Source organism: Dipteris shenzhenensis, chromosome 3 (genome assembly GCF_047967505.1).
Source record: "Dipteris shenzhenensis isolate YYH24624 ecotype China chromosome 3, Dip_SZ_1.0, whole genome shotgun sequence".
Taxonomy (NCBI): Eukaryota; Viridiplantae; Streptophyta; class Polypodiopsida; order Gleicheniales; family Dipteridaceae; genus Dipteris; species Dipteris shenzhenensis.
The window spans coordinates 24,725,719-24,745,285 of NC_141598.1; the positions used below are offsets into that span (position 1 = coordinate 24,725,719).

Here is a 19,567-nt window from a genome sequence, read left to right on the forward strand (position 1 = left end):
GTGAGAGAGGTTGCTTAATGACGTGTGTGTGGAGAGCTTCAAGGAGCTGGAGAGCGGAAGGCGTAGTGAGGCTCGTGTGCAACAAAGAGCAGAGTTTTGGTGTGGGTTCGTTGTGTGTGACGAAGTGGCACTTATTGAAGTCCTGTAAAGTCCTGACTGTGGTCGCGATAATGCGAGCTCGGAGAGGCAGTGGGGGTCGTTTTGTTCTGCGAGCTGGGGATTTGATGGTGGCGGGAAGCTTCGGGACTTGGCTAGAAACATGACAGCGCAAAAAGGAGGAGGGAGCTTCTCGATTTGGCTAGGCGTCGCTACTACACAGGAGGAATCCCTTGGATAAATGAAGGCTGGAGTTCGTGGACAACAGAGGCAGAAGTTATGTGAGTACAGAGGAGGAGGGCGTTGCAGATACGGGGGGTGATGGAAGCCAAGAGCTTCTCAATTGGGAGGGAGCATCTTACTATGCAGGCCAAGGAATAGGAAGACCTTGGCTACGAGTGTGTGTGCAGGAGTTGTAGGAGAGAACCTATGCAAAGGCAGCTACCATTGAAGGTGACGGGAGCTCGGATGCTTTGAGAGAAAAAAATAGTTGCCAGTTATGATCACGTGAAGGAGAAAGGCATCGCAGATGCTATGTGAGTACAGGAGAGGAGGTTCTAGTACTTGGTTGCGGTTGGAGGTATATGGCGACGTGGATATCGTGAAGGACACTCAGGCTGGGGTTTGCTGGGAGGAAGTGAAGCATTGCTAGTGCATGGGTTAGAAGAGCCATGGAAGAGATCAGTGAGTTTAGCATGCTAGGGGAGCTTCATGTGAAGAGGGGGTCTCTTCTTTAGAGAGTAGGAGAATAGCTATGAGGAAGCTATTATAGCCTAAAGGTAGAGATGAGCAAGGAATGGCGGGCTGCATCATTATTAGTGCTTGTTGATGATCTTTGAGGAAATATAAAAGTTTTATGACTGTGGCCACTTTGTGGGTGATTGTCTGATGAGTTGTGGGATTGGATGCATTATGTCTTCGTATGCTTTGTGAGCTTGAGCTCAATCAGTAGGAGTTGTGTTTGGGCTGTGTAGTCCAGTGGGCTTCTTTCTGAGGTTGTCTCATCTTTGGGGAAAATGTATCCAAGTGTGAGTTGTCACAGAAGGTCTGTAGAGAGAAGGATGTTGAATGGATGCCTTTTGCCCTGTGATTGTGTTGTTCGGGTGTTTTAAACGTGGATGAGGGTGGCTCTGAAGGCGGGTTAGGCTCTACTACTTTTGTCCATCCACCGGTCATGCTTATGTACTCCGCATTAAAGACTACAACAATCAACTTAGCAGCAGGAGAGACTATGAACCCCGCAGAAATGGTTCAAGTCATTCTGAACGGGCTAGGAGAGGGATACGAGAATCTAGTCCATAGTATTGCCATCCAACGGCAAATTCCGACACTGGAAGAACTTCAGTCAGTCCTACTTGGTGAAGAACTCAGGACTCAGGCCATTCAAGCACGTAAAGGTCATTCTAATGATCAGGCATTCACAGCTTCAGATAGAAGCAGAGGCAAAGGTAGAAGCAAAGATAGATCATATCAGAAAAGTGGTCATCATCATCAGCAACAAAATCAAAGTCAGAATCAGCATCAGCATCAACAATATCAAAATCAGCAAAGAGAAAATCATTCCAATCGAGGAAGATTCCAAGGACGAGGGAATGCATCTACCAATGTGTCAAACATTCAGTGCAACTACTGTCACAAGTTTGGACACTATGAAAGAGATTGCCGCAAGAAGCAGTACGACCAAGGCGGTCAATCCAGCAGTAATCGAGGGAATTTCCGAGGTAGAGAAAATCATCGTGGTGGACATTGTAGTCACAGTCATTTTGCAAATGAACATGGAAATATGTTTCTTGCAAGCGAGGAATTGCATCAGACTAACACAGTGTACTCAGACACTGATTTCAATCCCAAAGAGGATTACAGCTATCAAGTTGACCAAGTGGAACAGGATTCTTGGTACATCGACAGCGGTGCATCATCTCATATGACAAATCATCAGGAATGGTTCACAGAAATGAAGCCATTAGAAGGACATAAAAATGTCATCTACATAGCAGATAATACACCGAATCCAGTTCAAGGGACAGGTGTTATCCCTATGAACAATTTCACTGGTACAAAAGGATTAGTCAAAGATGTGCTCTATGTTCCGAAGCTCAGCAAGAACCTTTTGTCAGTAGGTCAAATGACGAAATACAATTACAAAGTCATCTTCAGCGGTGATGAATGCACTATCAGAGACAAATCCAAAAGATGTCGGCTAGTAGCAAAAGGTGTCAAGGAAGGACGCTTATACAAAATGCTAGCTACAGTACCAGATAAGCATGCCATGTCAGCTCAACCGCAACAGATGCCACTATCTGCAAAATGGCACAAGAGATATGGTCATGTCAACTTCAAGTACTTGTTAGATCTCAGGAATCAGAATATGGCAATTGGGATTCCGAAGCTACAGTTTCTTGGAAAGGTTTGTGAAGCATACTGATTCGGCAAACAAAAGCGAACCAACTTTGTCAGAAGTACCTCTCGTGCACGAGGTATTCTTGATTTGATACATTGAGATGTATGGGGTTATGCCCAGACCCGCAGCATCAATGGTTCAATTTACTACTTGACCTTCATCAACGACTACAGCAGATATTGTTGGGTCTACTTTCTGAAAGAGAAATCTGAAGTGTTTTCCAGATTTCAAGAATTCAAAGCCCTGGTAGAAAACCAGACAGGCAAAAAGATCAAGGTCATGAGATCAGACAGAGGAGGTGAATACATGTCTTCGGCATTCATCAACTTTTGCAGAAATCACGGCATACGAAGACAATTCACATGTGCATATACTCCTCAGCAGAATGCAATAGCTGAAAGGAAGAATGAGACTTTAGCAGACAGTGCTAGAGCAATGCTTAGTGAAAAGCATCTTCCAAATCAGTATTGGGCAGAAGCAATAGCTACAGCAAACTACTTGCTTAATCAGCTTCCTACCAAACCGATACAAGGTATGACTCCTTATGAAGCATTCACTAGACACAAGCTAGACATTGGGCATCTCTGCATATTTGGTTGCATAGCATATGCTCACATACATGATGATCATCGCAGAAAATTGGATGCAAAGTCACGCAAATGCATCATGGTTGGTTACAGTGAAGAAAGCAAAGCATATAAATTGTATGATCCCATCAACCGCAAAGTCATTATCTCCAGAGATGTAATCTTTGATGAGGAATCAGAATGGAAAACCTCACCTACACAGGAGATAGAAGCATTGACTTCACAGTCATCTACAGAATAGGTTGATGAAGAAGAGCAAGAATTGCCAGCAACACCCCAAGCAGAGCCACAACAGCTCAGACGGTCTACTAGGGAAAGCATACCTCCAACCAGATTGACATATGCTCAAAAAGGCAAAGCAATTCAGGTGGAAACCACCAACTATGCTCTTATGACTACCATCATGGCTACAGAAGAACCAGTGTACTTCGAAGACACAGTAGACAAGCCAGAATGGCAAACTGCTATGAATGAAGAAATGGATGCTTTGTATAAGAATAATACTTGGGAATTATGTGACCTTCCACCAGGAAAGAAAGCCATAGCCAACAAATGGGTATACAAAGTGAAGTACAATCCAGATGGCAGTATTCAAAGACATAAAGCCAGATTAGTTGCAAAAGGATTCGCACAACAATATGGTCAAGACTTATGCTCCAGTAGCAAAGATGGATTCCATACGGTTCTTGATATCACTAGCGACAGTCAGCAAATGGAATGTGTATCAGCTCGATGTCAAGAATGCATTTCTCAATGGTTATCTAGACGAGGAAGTCTACATGCAACAACCAGCACGTTATGTTGAACCAGGAAAGGAGAATAAGGTTTGCCATCTCAAGAAAAGTCTCTACGGCTTAAAACAAGCACCCAGAAGTTGGTACAGCAGAATTGACAAGTATTTTGCTGATCTGGGATACATGAAATCCAGTGCAGATCATACTCTCTACTACAAAGTTCAAGGGGAAGACATTACTATTGCACTTTTGTACGTAGATGATCTGATTGTGACAGGAAACAAGGATAGCTTCATCAGAAAATTGAAACAAGACTTATCTGCAGTTTGACATGAATGATCTTGGACTTATGCACTATTGTCTTGGAATTGAGTTTTGGAGAGATTCAGATAGCACATTCATGAGTCAGCTCAAGTATGTTGACAGTCTCCTAAAGAAGTTTCATATGGCAGATTGCAAGATTGTAGCCACTCCCATGGAACAGAGTTTGAAACTTACTAAAGATTCAGAAAAGCCTACAATCAATGACAAATACTACAGGCAGCTCATCAGATCTCTTCTATATCTGACAATCACACAGCCAGATATTTGTTATGCAGTAAGCTCACTAGCACAGTTTATGGCAAATACAAAACAATCTCACTGAAATGCAGCCAAAAGAGTCTTGCGATACATCAGAGGTCAGTCGGGGATAGAATACAGAGGAAGTCATCCACGGTTGCATGGATACTGTGACAGCTGTTCTATATCTGACAATCACACAGCCAGATATTTGTTATGCAGTAAGCTCACTAGCACAATTTATGGCAAATACAAAACAATCTCACTGAAATGCAGCCAAAAGAGTCTTGCGATACATCAGAGGTACAAGACAGTCGGGGATAGAATACAGAGGAAGTCATCCACGGTTGCATGGATACTGTAACAGTGACTATGCCGGAGATCATGAGACCAGGAGATCGACACAGGGATATGCATTTTTCCTTGGTCAAGGTGCTATATCATGGTTGTCAAACAAACAGCCAACTGTTTCTTTGTCTTCGACTGAAGCAGAATATAGAGCACTCAGTACAGGTGCATGTGAGGCTATATGGCTCAGAAGACTATTGTCAGAAACAGATTACTTTGATGAGTCAAAGCCAACAACAATATACTGTGATAATCAATCGGCTCAAGCATTGGCAAAAAATCCAGTATATCACTTCAGGACAAAGCACATTGATGTCAGAGAGCACTTCATCAAAGAAAGAGTGTTACTTGGTGACATCACACTGCAGCATTGTGATAGCAAAGAAAATGTTACAGACATCTTTGCCAAACCACTCGGTAAAGAGCTATTCGAGAAACACCGACTAGCTCTTGGTTTGACGCAGAGGAAGGACATTTCCATTAAAGGGGTGTGATGGAATGTAATGCTCAATCCTTCTTCGATTCCCCAGAATCATCATCTTGAGGGAAGGCCTACTTCATGATGTTGATCTTGAGGGAAGGTGTTGAGAGTTCACGCTCAACATCATGTGATCATGTGTGCATAGCACCATCACGTGATCATATGTGCATAGCACTAACCTTATAGAGTGCTATAAAGGAAAGGGTTAGATCCTTTAACCCTAACCCTAAAAGGGTTTGTATATATTCTATTTTTTAAACTAAATCTAGTGTACAGTTAGTCATTTGTGGCGTGCTCTGAAGCTGTGCCCTCTCCCCTCATCTCCACTCTTCTCCTCTCCCCTCTTCATATTTTGTCACAGCTTCCATAGCTTGGACTCTGCTGGGAATCAACAGAAGACAACAAAAACAGATAGTACACCACCGCCTAGAGCCCCTCAGAAACAAGTCGACCGGCTTGTAGAGGCTCGGTAACAACAGAAATCAACCAAAATAGGAACGCTTTGCTTTCCTACAGCCTCCAAGAGCAAAAATGAGATTGCTACTGCTGTCCTACAGCATCCATAAGCAAAAACGAAATTGCTATTGCTGTCCTGCAACCTCCACAATTAAAAAACGAAATTGCTATTGTTGTCCTACAGCCTCCACAAGCAAAAACAAAATTGCTATTGTTGTGTTGCAATCTCCACAATCAAAAACGAAATTGCTATTGCTGTCCTGCAGCCTCCACAAGCAATTGCGTTCTGAGTTTTTATAGCTCTCGCAGCGCTTGACAAATGCGATTTCTTCTTGTAGCACCTGGCAGTCCCCAAAACAACGAACAACAATTCTGGCGGGTGAAAAACAGCAAGGTGATGTGATAGAATAGTCCTAGGACACCTTCCCAAATTGCAACCAGCTTCTCCTTGCCTCTCCTCCCTTTTGAAAGATGCCCAAAAGCAAAATTCGACCCTTTTTTTTTTTTTCAAGAAAGAGACTTCTATTAAGTAAGAGAAAAAACTCGCGAGAGAAAGCTCAAAGCAAAATACATCATGAAATCATGAGGTTAAATAAACCCCCTCAAAGTGAGGTGGAAAACAACCAAGGCCGAGGCTAGAAGTGCCACCTCAACCCTGTAGGAGTCTCAGAGAAGAAAGGACAATCCTTCCATTCCCTGAAGAAAGAAGCCCTCCTAGCTGAGGCTGCACGGGAGTCTCCCTGCATACTCATCCATACGGCCATCAAGGTATGTATGGTGTCTGTCTAGATACTAGCAAATGTGTGCGAGGGATTAACCTGAGTTCCCTCCAATGCCTCTATGCATCTGGCTCTCTAGATATGCCAGGCTGATATGCTTGCTAGAATCTCCCAAGAGGTATCCACAGAGGCATGTACAGCAGCAGCAAAAGGAAGGTGTGGTATTACATCCAAAGAACAGGACTCAACCTGATGATGTCGAATCGAAATGGCCCGAGAGGAGTCAAGTCTCTCATAGAATACCTGAGGCCCTATAAGAGAAAGCCAAGCCACTGAGCCCCATGTCATAAAGAAAGGGGAGTGGGCAAAGTGACTGAAAATCCTGGCTACCCCCATCCAAATCATCCTCGCCTGTCTACAGTCCCATAAGCAATGTTGAATAGTCTCCAAAGCAAAGAGGCAATGAGGGCAAGTAGGGTTGGGTCTCCAAAGGTTCACTGCAATCCCATCATGGATAGAAAGCCAAAAGAAAAGAGTGATCTTTCTATTCCCCTGGGATTTCCGGAGTCTCTTCCAGAAGCACGTCTGCAAATCCGCAGTGATATCAAATGTCTCCCAATGAGGAGCTCTGGAAGGTCTCCAACCTCTACTACTGAGCTGGAATCTCCTAGCATTACTAACCGTGTAACGAAATAAGGGGATGCTCTTCTCTCAATGCCCTGCGTCAATCCACTCCCACTCTCTAGGGTCCCACTGCAAATACCTAATGGGAACTCCCCCGTAGAGCCAAAGCCTCCAAGATCCGATGGAGAGAAGCCGGGGGTCTGGGTTGAGGAACCAGTCTAAATCTGATGCCTGCACCAAAAAACCTACAACCCTGAGATAGGTTGAAAAGCAGACTCAAGCAAGATGTCCTCTGTGGACCTGAGCAATCTGCCACCATCATTCACACTATAAACCAAAGCATCCTCATGTGCATCTCGAAAGGCCAAAACCTGAAGAGGAACGCCGCCTCTCGTAAAAGTACCTGCCCAAGTGGAGCAAGTGAGTGGCATATCCTTTGTGTCTACCCAATCCGCAGCAAGGGCTGCCTGAATCTGCAAGATCCTCCCCGCACTCCCTCTCAGATGTCCTGTCAACTGAGATTTGGTCTCCTGGGAGCTTGCAAAAAGCTTTCCATGACCCCAATGATGAGGCGGGTCCCCTCTCCCACCTGGACCACTGCATGTAGAGTGAGGCACCAAGTGGTCTGCCATGATCATCCAATATACTGTCATTTCACATGATCGGTTGTCTATCAATCTCTTCACGAGAGGAAGGAGGAATCCTCTAAAGAGTGCTCCTAAAACTGGCCCATGCTTTCAATATGGCAACCATGAGAGGGGACGAAGGTGATCTGAGGTGTACTGTGGTGAAAATCCACCTAACACTGCTCATCCAGTCTCCTCCTGAAGAAGGTGTGCACGTCTGTATGCTATTAATAAAAAAGGCCTTCCATGGCTCCTGCCTTGGCATAAGTCCCCGCACCACCATCTTGCAGAGTAAAGCTCTACACTATAAATATGGATCAATAATATTGAGACCCCCTTCCTGTGTAGGGAGGATGAGGGTCTCCCAAGCCACCCTGGCTAACGCATTTGCTGTGCCATCAAGCCCACTCCAAAGGAGAACTGAGTGATGCAGTCCCTAGAACGGCACTAGCATAAACAAACAAACCAGGCCGTGGCCAAGAGAACCTAGTTGACCACCACAACTCTAGAGGCAAGATCCAGCTTGGCTGAGCTCCAAAAAAGGAGCTTCCTTTTGAGACTCTCCAACACAGGAACAAACTGCTACGCGGAAGAAATATCCAAGCCGACCTAGCAGCCGAAATACCTGATTGGCACATCCCTCTGAACCCAAGTGAATCCTATGTCAAGCCCCCAAATTGGAGTGTCCTCATCACTGATTTAAAAGACATTGGATTTATGCCAATTTATCTTGCTCTGTCTGCACCTGCCTTCTTCGTGTTGATGTAAGCATGTTGTGCACCCTATTAGGAATTTATGGTAAGGAGAACTTCACAAAAGGTCTATTTTAGTCTATTGCATTGCTTCTTCTCAATCCTAGGTCTCCATATGATATGTGTCTGGTCACGTACTTTATCTTGTACAAAATAGGATAGGAAGAAGCTTAGTTTAAAATACTAATACAAAAATATGGACATCCGGCTCTCCAAATGTGCCATGCTGCAATGCTAGCTAAAACCTCCCATGGAGAGTCAACCAAGGAATGAGCAGCCCTGAAAAGAGTGGCCAGAACATCCTCTAAAGAGCACGACTCCACAAGGTGTCATCGGATGTGAAGAGCCCAAGACGAGTCATGTCTCTCAAAGAAAACCTCGAGCCCTGAAAGAGTGAGCCAAGCCACTGATCCCCAGGTCATATAGAAGAGGAGGCGAACAAAAGTGCTGAAAAGTCTTGCAATCCCCTTCCAAATGATTCTCGCCTGTCTGCAGTCCCAAAGGCAGTGCTAGACTGTCTCTGAAGCAGAAAGGCAACAAGGGCAAGTAGGGTCAGCCCCAAACCTGGATCTCCAATGGTTCACTGCTATCCCACCATGAATACAAAGCCAAAAGAAGAGAGTGATTTTTCTATTCCGGTGGGATTTCTAGAGCCTTTGCCAAAAAAATTTCTGCAAGTCTCTGCAAGTCTGCAGAAATCTGAAAATTCATTTCTCCCAATGAGGAGCTCTGGTGGGCCTCCAACCCCTACAGCTGAGCTGGAATTTCCTGGCATTACTGACCGTGTAACGAAAGAAGGGGATGCCCTTCTCTCGGTGCCCTTCATCTATCCACTCCCATTCCCCAGGGTCCCACTGCAAAAACTTAATTGGGACACCTCCATAGAGCCACAGCCTCCATGAGCCCAGGGCAATGAGTAGCGGGTCAGGATCCAAGTACCATTGTGAAAGAGAGCCATGCTCCATGAAGCCCATTATCCTGACTGGCTGAAATGGTACCTCCAACAATATATCGTCTGTGGACCTGGACAGCCTGCCCCCCGAAGAAACATCAAAGACTAGGGCATCCTCATGTGTGTTACGTAAAGCAATCACCTGCAAAGGAATGCCCAATCTGGAAAATGCCCGCATCCAGGTGGAACAAGTAATAGGCATCTCATCTGTGTCGACCCAATCCAAGGGCAAGGCTGCATCAATCTATTGAACTCTCCTTGCACTCCCTTTGAGATTATGAACCACCTGGGCCCGTTGGTCTGCACTGAAGTCTGCACTGAAGCTATGGAGGGTTCTCAGGTTCACCCTTCTCAGACCTTGGCCAGTACTTGGACAGATACGGTACACACTTTGATGGCCATATGGGCCACCATGCAGGTATCCTCTCGAGCAGCCTCCTCCAGGAGAGTTACTTTTCTCAGGGATTGGAGAGACTCTCCCTTCCTTGCTGAGACTTTTACAGGGTCGAGTTGGCATTTTCAGCCTCAACCTTGGTTTCTTTCTACCTCATTCTTTTGAGGTGTTTTTTATTACATGCTTAGCATGTTCCATTTCCGCATAGAGCTTGCTCTAGCAAATTTCTTTCTTACTTAATAGAAGTCTCTTTTTTGCCAAATAAAATAAAATTTATGGACATCCTCGGAGAGAAACTTACCAAAGATTTGAGGACCTTAAAGATATTGTGGAACCCAATGCTTGTACGGACATCCAGAACACCATGTTCTAACGATATGTAGTATATCTCTTCTGCAAATGCTTGCAGAGCATTATCCATAGCATTCTGAGGCAAATTATTTGATAAGATTGCAAAGTTAACCACCAAAATTGTGTTAGGAGAACTTATTGTTATATACATCTTCTTTTTAGGAGTATCATATAGATTTACTTCCTCCCTTTCTACTATTCATATAAACAAACACCTAGTTTTTGACTATCTTAATATATATATATATATATTACCTGAAGCACATACAGCTGGCCAAAAAGGCGGGCAATCTCTGCTTGTGTCTCAAAATTGTCTCGCTTATGTTCACCTTGAATAAATAGCCAAGATGCAATTCCAAGCAATTCTTGACATTGAGTAGTTCGACCTAGAGACAAGCAAACCTGCAATCAAAATGAGAAGCTGGTCAAAAGAAAACATAATAATACATATGAATTTTTTGCCTTTCTTATCGTAAGTCTCATATCCATTGCTTATTCACTCCTAATTAATTCTGCTAGGGACTGTTCTTTGATACAAGCCCATGCGGTTATGGGTTCCCTCTAAGAAACTCTAGTCCACCATGTCATCGAGCCAAAGAATGGCCTAGGGCTGATGGATTTCCTTCGCCCATTCAATTGCCTGCAAGAATGAGAAAATGTTATCAGCGACGCACCTATACAAAACTCATCTTGAGTGTCATGTATGAGGTCGGGTAGGAGTGGCTGGAACCTAAGGCTTACTGCCTTGGCCAGAATTCTGTAGGTAGTGCCAAGGAGGGTGATGGGCCTCCACTACTGAGATGCGGGTCCTACCCTCTAAAAAAGAGGGCAGCAGACGCCGCTGTCTTGAATCTCCTAGAAGGCTAAAGTAATTAAATCCCCTAAAGTGTGCCAAAGTGTGAGAAAGCAGGAAGGCATGATGCCATCATTGCATAGACACGTCTTGAAGGCAAGGGTGAAGTGCAGTCTGAAGCTTCTCCATGGTAAAAGGGGCATTCAATCGTGTCCCCATCTCTGTTGTGGCTCCACGCCCTGGCTAGAATCAAGACCTCAGCAACTAGGTGTTAGTCTTGCTCTGCAACTTCCATGCAGCATCGGTTTTATTTGTTAATAATTGGAGCATCAGTTTCATTGGTTGATAATGGAAGTGTGTTATGAGGGCATCTTTGTCTCTATCCATAGTAGCTCAAATAGATTGATTTCCTTCAGTACAAAGGAGATGATTTTCATTCTTGCAAGCATGTGGATGTGTTCTCCATGGAGGCAAACAGAAGGATTCGCTGCTAATTGTGAAACGGAGAAACACCTATGCACAAGCTTAATGGATGGAAGTCCTGAAATGTTAAGACTAAAGCACTGGCAGCTCAGTTGTAGAGGTTGGAGGCCCTCTAGAGCTCCTCATTGGGATACTTTTCAGATTTCTGCAGAGATGCAGAAAAACTTTTGGAGGAGACTTTGGAAATCCCTCAGAAATAGGAAAATCACGTTATTCATTTGGCTTTCTATTCACGGAGGGATTGCAGTGAACCTGTGGAGATCTAGGTTCGGGGCTGACCCTACATGTCCTCGATGCCACTCAGCGGTTGAGTCAGTGCAACACTGCCTTTGGGAGTGCACACACGCGAGGACGATTTGGAAGGGTGTTGCTAGGATACTTTGCATTTTTCATAGAGCACCCTTCTTCTTGACCTAGGGATCAGTTGCTTGGTTGTCACTCACTGGTCCACAGACTTTCTTCGAGGGACATGACACGGACACAGCTTTCTTTGTTCGACGACACCTTGTAGAGTCATGCTCCCTCTGGGATGTTCCGTTTACTCCATTTAGAGCTCCCCACGTTTTTGTAGACACATCTTGGGAGATTCTAGCTAGTATTACAGCATGGCATATTTGGAGATGTACAGAGGCTTTGGAGGACTCCCAGGTTCACCCTTCTCAGACTGTGGCCAGTATCTGCGCAGATACTATACACACTTTGATGGCCATTTGGGCGAACATACAGGGAACCTCCAGGATTACTACTCCTAGGAGGGTTGCTTTTCTCAGAGTCTGGAGGGGTTCTCCTTTCTTCTCTGACTCTCCTTCAGGGATGAGGTGGCATTTTCAGCCGCCACCTGGGATTTTTGTTTGCTCAATCTGAGATGTTTTTTCTCATGCTTGACATGATGTACTCCCGCACTTGAGCTTGCTCTGCGGTTTTTATTCATACTTAATGAAGTACTTTTCTTGGGGGGAAAAAAAAAAGCACTGGCAACTGCAACCTCTAAAGGCTCCACATGTTGTGGGTATGTCATGCAGGTTTCACAAAACAGTCACCTTGGAATTCAAGGGATAATGTTGCAACATTGCAAACAAGGGTGCCCTTAGCTAGTGTCTAGCATATAACTGAATGCATCTCCATGTACTTGAGTAAGGCAATTGATCATGAGGGGTTTGTCAGAATAATGAAAGGACTCGTGAGTTGTATCATGTTACCACATAGTAATGGTGACTATTAGATATAGATTAAGGGAATCAATTGTGTGGGGTGATTGCTATGTGCATGTATGCTTTGGAGGGATTGATGACCCAAAAGAGACCTAGATCCTTTGAAGAAGCCTAGTTATGTGTGCAGCAGCATGAGATACTATTGTTTTGTTCATGGCTAGTGGATCATGCATGGAGCTCATGATCATTTGTATACTCGCAGCACGGAGCGGTCTGTTGGAGATTTTTCTTTTGATGATGTTAGGTTTGTTGTATATTGACGATGACCCCACTGACATACAAATGCCAAATACCCCTGCTCCATCCCACTGCCAAGGACCAATATCCAGGCCCCATCCTAGAAGAAGGCATCTCCATCTGCCAATATCCGCGGTTGAAAACATGTGCTCCTAAAGCATGAGGATATCAACTAACCACCAAACAAGGGCTCTCTGTAGCTCCTTCCATAAAACCAGGTGTCATGGCTGCTAGCGTGCCTGATCCTTGAAACAGTGCATGTTCCAATTCCCTAGTGTCCAAAATCATGGGATTTCTTTCCCTTTTTTTTTTTTTTGGGGGGGGGGGGGGGGGGGGGGGGGGGAGGGGGTTGCAGCGAACAAGGCCATTTGAGGACTCAAAGCCTGTGAGGTCACTTCTGAGCAAGTGGACTTTGCTGGCGGCTTAGAGGGGGAGTGGTCTAAATCCATGTGGCACCACCAAAGAGATATTTGATTTTCAGATTGATGCTAATATTCTGCTACCTGTAGACCCTAGGAAGGCAGGTTCAATCACACATCAGCTTACATACTCAAAGAAGGGAAGAAAGATAACTATCGATAATGGTGTCCAGCATGTGGTCAAACAGATAGTGGTAATAATGGTATGACTAGCCTGCATTAGTTGTGGTAGAGCAAGGATTTACTCAACCATACTATCCCTCCAGCCATGAGGAGGGGATGCATATTTATCACTAGATTCGATCTATCTTTGCAAGCCATCGTATATGATTAGCTAATGAGTGTCGCACGTATCCAACAAACTGTCATACTGCATGATCACTGCCCCTCATGTTGCTAAATCCAAGCTCCTCTAGCTTCCCAACCGTCATTCTCTTACATCATCAAATCCAAGGTTACTCAAAGTAGTTGGTGTGATGATGAGTGTATAGTGATTAGGGCACCCCAAAGGAACACAGTGCAAGAGTACCGATACTTAGTGCAACACAAGAAACGGTAATCTTTTGTGTGTCATGATACACAAACCTCCAACCAGTCTTTATAGAAATAATTAGAAGGATTTCTGGAAGATTGATAGAAAAAAATATTATGGTTCTCAAAGAGAGAGAGAGAGAGAGAGAGAGAGAGAGAGAGAGAGATGATACGATACGATATGATATGATATGATTGTATTAAAGCCGTGTGAGATCCTGAGAGAGTGTGTGTGTGTGTGTGCGCACGCGCTTGGTTATAGACAGCAGCTTGACTGGGAGGAAGGATGGTCTCAGTGCAAGGTGCCTTTTGTCACACTAGCAATCAAGGACTCAAGAGAAAGCATATCTAGAAGGACGTAGCTGCAAGCAGACAACAAATTGGCCTATTACAAAAAATAAATACGGGTGCCAATAAAATAGGGGATTTTCTGAACAGACCTTCTGTATCAGCTTCCTGCTATCTCAGTAAAAAAGCAAGGAACAGTTTCATCCTGAAAACAAACGAATTCACCTGGACTGCAAGCAGATACAAAGGAACCAGCTGATGAGGAGCTTTTGGATAAAAAATTCTCTGCCCCTGCTTTATGGCATCAAGAGCAAGTATCAATGCATCCTCATGCTTTCCTTGTCCCATCAACATTGCAGCTTCTTGTGTCACCATCCTCATCAAAGCAATTTTTAAAACAGGTACCATATTGAACTGCAAAATGTCAACAGACCCCAGACCTTTCATGTGTGGTATCAAACATGTGGAATTATCTTCTTGATGAAATATACATCTAAACATGAGGGATTATCTTCTTAAGAAATACCAGTGCAAACTCATAGCATCCTCTAAATTCAATCTAGAACAAAGTTCATTCTACATCCACAATTTGAGTGTATTACACTACAAGAAAAGTAATCCATAATTTGCATCTACATACATGCAGTGTTGTCTACTGTCTTAACTGTCAGATATTCCTTTGTCATGAAGTTCGCACATGCACTCGTCATAATCTTCTGTAAAAGTTCATATTTGTATGAGAATGTCTGCAAGAAAGCATCCACATGCTGCCATCAAGTACCTTATGCTTGTCTTTTAGTAGCTCTTCTAAAGTTCGAGGAGACAACATTGTGGCACGAGCAGATATAGAAGACTCTGGGAAAATATTCAATTGTGCCAACCTCCCTAGTATACTCTTATCCTCTATGTGTTGCTTGCGGTATCTCCCTTGTCTTATTTCCTGCTTGGATGTTAAAGTACATACAATCGTAAAGATCTGAATGGTCACAAGACCAATCATGTTATTTCTTGTTCAAAGGGCCAATCTTTATGTGAAACATGAAGACTCCTTTTTTAGGAAATGCTTTCAATGCCAAATTTTAATTGCACTAAAAACAAGCACAGGTTTGAACACAAAATTCAACAAAAATGCCTCTCCCTACTTAACTATGCTCCTTCATGTGGTATCAGAGCTAGGCTAGTAACTGAAAAACGACTTCGACCAAACCCTAAATCGACAAAAAAAGTGTGGCGGCTGGTAGAGAGGCTACGAACTGCAGATTCGAGCTGTTGAATAGCTAGAAAGTGGCTCTACAATAGTCGCCCAGCCTATAGGAGCTACTTGAAGCTGATTTCCGGTGATGAAGTGCCTCCAAACTTTCTCAAAATGCAACAACAGCGACAAGTACAAGCCTTTATAGGATAGGCATACACACTAGAGTGCACAAATGTATATGGGCATTGGGATGGCTCCCAATATGACATGTGGCACTCACACATAAGACTCTACTAGAACTCCTAGTAGAACACACTAAAACACACTCAACTTGACTTCATGTTCTAACATCTTATGACTGCTATCCTAAAAACTTGGGCCAACTTCAGAAGTACATTTCAGAGAATCCCCCTGTCCTTTCTGAAAGAGAGAGATAGGTTTGTAAAGTACAATTCATGCATTGGGTTGACACAGATGACAGGCCAGTTTCTTGCGAGTTTCTTTCCAACCTATCAGGATCTTAGTTTATATGGAGAATGGCTCGGATTCACAATGGTACCTAGACCCGGACCCACTTCGTCTCTCTTTGAGCTCATAGAGGATTTGGCTAAATAGAGGAGCCCCCATAAAGATTTTACAGTGGGATCCCAGAGAGTGGGAGTGGATTGATGCAAGGTACCAAGAGAAGAGCATTCCTTTCTTTCGTTACACAGTCAGTAATGCCAAGAGATTTCATCTCAGTTGTAGGGTCTGGAGTCCCCCCACAACTCCTTATTGGGAGAATTTTCAGGCTTTTGCAGAGATGCAAAAAGTCCTTTGGAGGAGACCCTCAAGAATTAAAAAATCACTCTAAATTTCTATTCATGGGGGAGGAATTGTATTGAACTTGTCAATAATGGCCAAAGTGTGAGAAGGATGGACCTCGCATCCATCCAAGGCCTCTGTGCATTTGGCTCTCTAGATATGCCATGCTGAAATACTCACCAATATCTCCCAAGCATAATCCATGAATGCATGCCCGGGCCTGAAGTGTGAGAAGGGAACATCATCTAGGGAGCATGAGTCAACTAAATGTCGTCATATCGAGAGAGTCATGCCTCTCATAAAAGACCTGAAGCCCCAAAAGAGAGAGCTAGGCTACTGAGCCCCATATCATAAAGAAAGGAAATGGAGCAAACATATTGAAAAACCCAGCAATCCCGTCCAAATGATCCTTGCTTGTCTGCAATCCCATAGACAATGCTGAATATACTCCACAACACAGGACAATTAGAGTCTACCTCAAACCTGGACAGTATTCATACCTTGATGGCCATTTGGATGAGCGCACAAGGGATCTCAAGAGCAACTTTTACCAGGAGGGCTACATTCCTTCTCGTAGTCCACTGTAGGTTTGAGATGGCGCTTTTAGCCACATTCTTGGTTTACTTCTTGTTCACTTTGAGGATCTTCTTATTGACCTCTTCTAGGGCGTTCTTTTTCATACTTGCATGATGTATTTGCGCATTGAGCTTACTAATGCGGGTTTCGTTCATACTTAACATAAGTTCTTTTCTTTTTTTTTAAAATCCACTATGTAGGCATTCTCTCTTGGTCAAAATTGTGTTGCTTTACAAAACACATCAGACATTCTCTCTTCACCTCCACCATGCCATACACAACTTGCCGTCTCTATTAATGGTTTCGCCACCTCCAAGGGACCTCTCCATCATTCCACTCTTGTTTTTTTATTTTTTCCAAGAAAGGAACCTTCTATTAATGCTTGAAAGAATTCATACAAGATAGCAGCCCCGAAGGTGTTGAGTATGGAAAAGAACCGGGAAAAGGCTGAAAGAAAAACCGACCTATTTCAGAGAAACCCATCGCACTGCCTAGGGGATCTTTGGTGTTGGGGCTACCAGCTAGGTGGGGGGACTATACAACCAACGAATCCCTTGCAGAGTGAATAAGTATAAAACTTCTGCAGGCAAAGCCTTGCAGAATCAAGTGCGCCTCGCGACAGTCGTGCACTAGAGCCTAGGGTCCCACGCTCCCAGGAGGAGCGGAGGGTGTAGATGATATCTTGCCAGATGGCGACCAAGGTAGCCGAGGGTGGAACCGGATGCTCACCCATCACCAGACTGCAGCGAGCAACCCAAATGTTCCATGCAGTAGTACTGGCTACTACCTCCCACACGATGTCCTCCAGAGGAGGAGGAGCAAGGCTATCAGGAGGGACCGCCTCATGGAGCTCTATCCTCTGAATGCTCTGACCCTATATCCGGTGAGCTAGTGAGATCTCATTGATCTGGAACGCATTGGATGGGACAAAAGCAATAGAGCCTAAACCACCTTCACAGCCACCCTCATCCACATTTAAAGCAAGTGAACAACACAATCACAAAGTAAAAAGCTTTCATTGAAACTCCTTGTCCCTACACACCTCCGAGTACAACTCATACTCTGGCCACATTTCTACTGATAGTTAAACAACCTAAACAACCCAGTGGATTACACAACTCAGCACAAACTCCTATTGACTTAGCTCAAGCTCAGGAACATACAAAAGAACCACAATTTAGGATGCACAGAAGATTGATGATTTTCAGATCTGTTCAATTGTCATTTGAAGTCCACTCTTCATTGACCAGCAATCATCCAAACAACCATGTATGGTCGCAAAACATACAACCCATAGTGATAGCTTCATATTGTGCCTACTTAGAACAGTCAGTCACAGCAGCTTGAGAACTGTCTTCTCATCAGGAAACATGCTGCTCAAGACAAGACATCTCCATCCATATAGAATTGAAATCAACAAATCAGTTCTAGCACTAAATCAGCAACAAAACATCATCTTGATAATTGCATCTTCACAAAGAGAGAGCCCCGTTAACTCCATGCAATTCTCATTGCAGCTCAGCAAACAAGCGACCTCAATCTCCCTTGGTGTCAGGCCAAGAAAACCAACATCACGATCACCTCTGATTTGCTAGCCACATTCATCAGCATGCCAATAAGTAATATTCTTCTCCTACGTGCATTTCGTAGCCTTTTAAGAATGCTTTGGCCCTTTGATAATCTCGACCCTTGGAGATCTTCTACAAAAGGTACTCCTTGTAGTAGTGCATGGCTTCTCAAGCGCATCAGATTTCATGACTCATTTGGATTGATGGCACCTATCTATCCGTCACATGGTGGTCCTTGCAACTACATTCACCGAACCTTTTTTTTTTTTTCAAAAAAGAGACTTCTATTAAGTAAGAAAGAAACCCGCTAGAGCAAGCTCTGTGCGGAAATACACCATGCTAAGCATGTAATAAAAAACACCTCAGAGGAATGAGATAGAAAGAAACCAAGTCTGAGGCTGAAAATGCCATCTCAACCCTATAGAAGTCTCAGCTCAGTTCAGTACAGAAGGTCAGTTCATTTATTTCTGTTTCAGTTTTTCAAGTTCTGTAGCTATTCACCGAGATGGATCAGCGATCAGAAGCCTCTACATCCATTGCTCGTCCTTCCTCCTTCTCCAGTCATCTTCCTTCTTCATTTATCCCTAATTTCGGTGAAGCTGGAAAGCTTGATGGTACGAACTTTCCAATCTGGAAAGTCAAGATCCGAAGCCATCTGTTGGCACGGAAGTTGTGGAAGATTGTCAATGGTACTGAAGAAAAGCCGGAGGATATTGTGGACAAGAGAGGTGAAGTTCTAGCTGAAGCAGATGCAGATGAACTCTGTGCATGGGAGGAGAGGGATGCTCAGGCCTTAGCAATGCTTATAGGCACGATAGCAGATTCTGTTATTCCTCATATCCAGTTGGCAGAAACGTCTTCAGAGGCGTGGACCATACTGAAGGAGTTGTATGAAACCGATAATACAGCTCGTATCATCACATTGCAGCATCAGCTTTATAACCTTGATATGAATGAGGGTGACAGTGTTCATGATCACCTGACAAAGGTGAAAGTTGTGCGGGACCAGCTCGCAGCGGTTGGTCAGAAGGTGGACTCGATTCAATTAGCATTACTCACACTCCACAAGTTGCCACGGAGTTTCAAAAGTTTTGTGACTACGGTCACTGCGGGTCAACGAACAAAGCCAATCAACTTTGAGGAGCTTTGTCCACTCCTATTTCAGGAGGAGGCCCGAGAGAAACTCTTTACGCAAAATGACGAAAAGGCATTGGTTGCCAAAGACAAGCCTGGCAAAGGCAAGTCAAAGGATTCCAAGAAATCAGAGGACGCTGAACGTAAGAAGAAAATGAAGTGCTTTTACTGTGAAAAGCTTGGCCACTCTGCCAAAGAATGCCGGAAGAAGAAGGCGGATCAAAAGCGGAAAAGAGAAGCCAAAAA

The 19,567-nt window shown here is 44.1% G+C and overlaps 1 protein-coding gene across 1 annotated transcript in view; it reads right to left on the bottom strand.

The window, feature by feature from the left end:
* LOC147903549 (uncharacterized) overlaps nt 1–19,567 on the bottom strand; it is a 59,906-nt gene that overhangs the window by 12,550 nt on the left and 27,789 nt on the right. Inside the window, exons 3-6 of the mRNA XM_087372040.1 lie at nt 14,826–14,984; nt 14,270–14,458; nt 10,338–10,484; nt 10,033–10,158 (exon numbers count right to left, since the gene is read on the bottom strand). Coding sequence (XP_087228166.1) covers nt 10,033–10,158; nt 10,338–10,484; nt 14,270–14,458; nt 14,826–14,984 — 621 coding nt within the window. The remainder of the gene's footprint in view (nt 1–10,032; nt 10,159–10,337; nt 10,485–14,269; nt 14,459–14,825; nt 14,985–19,567) is intronic.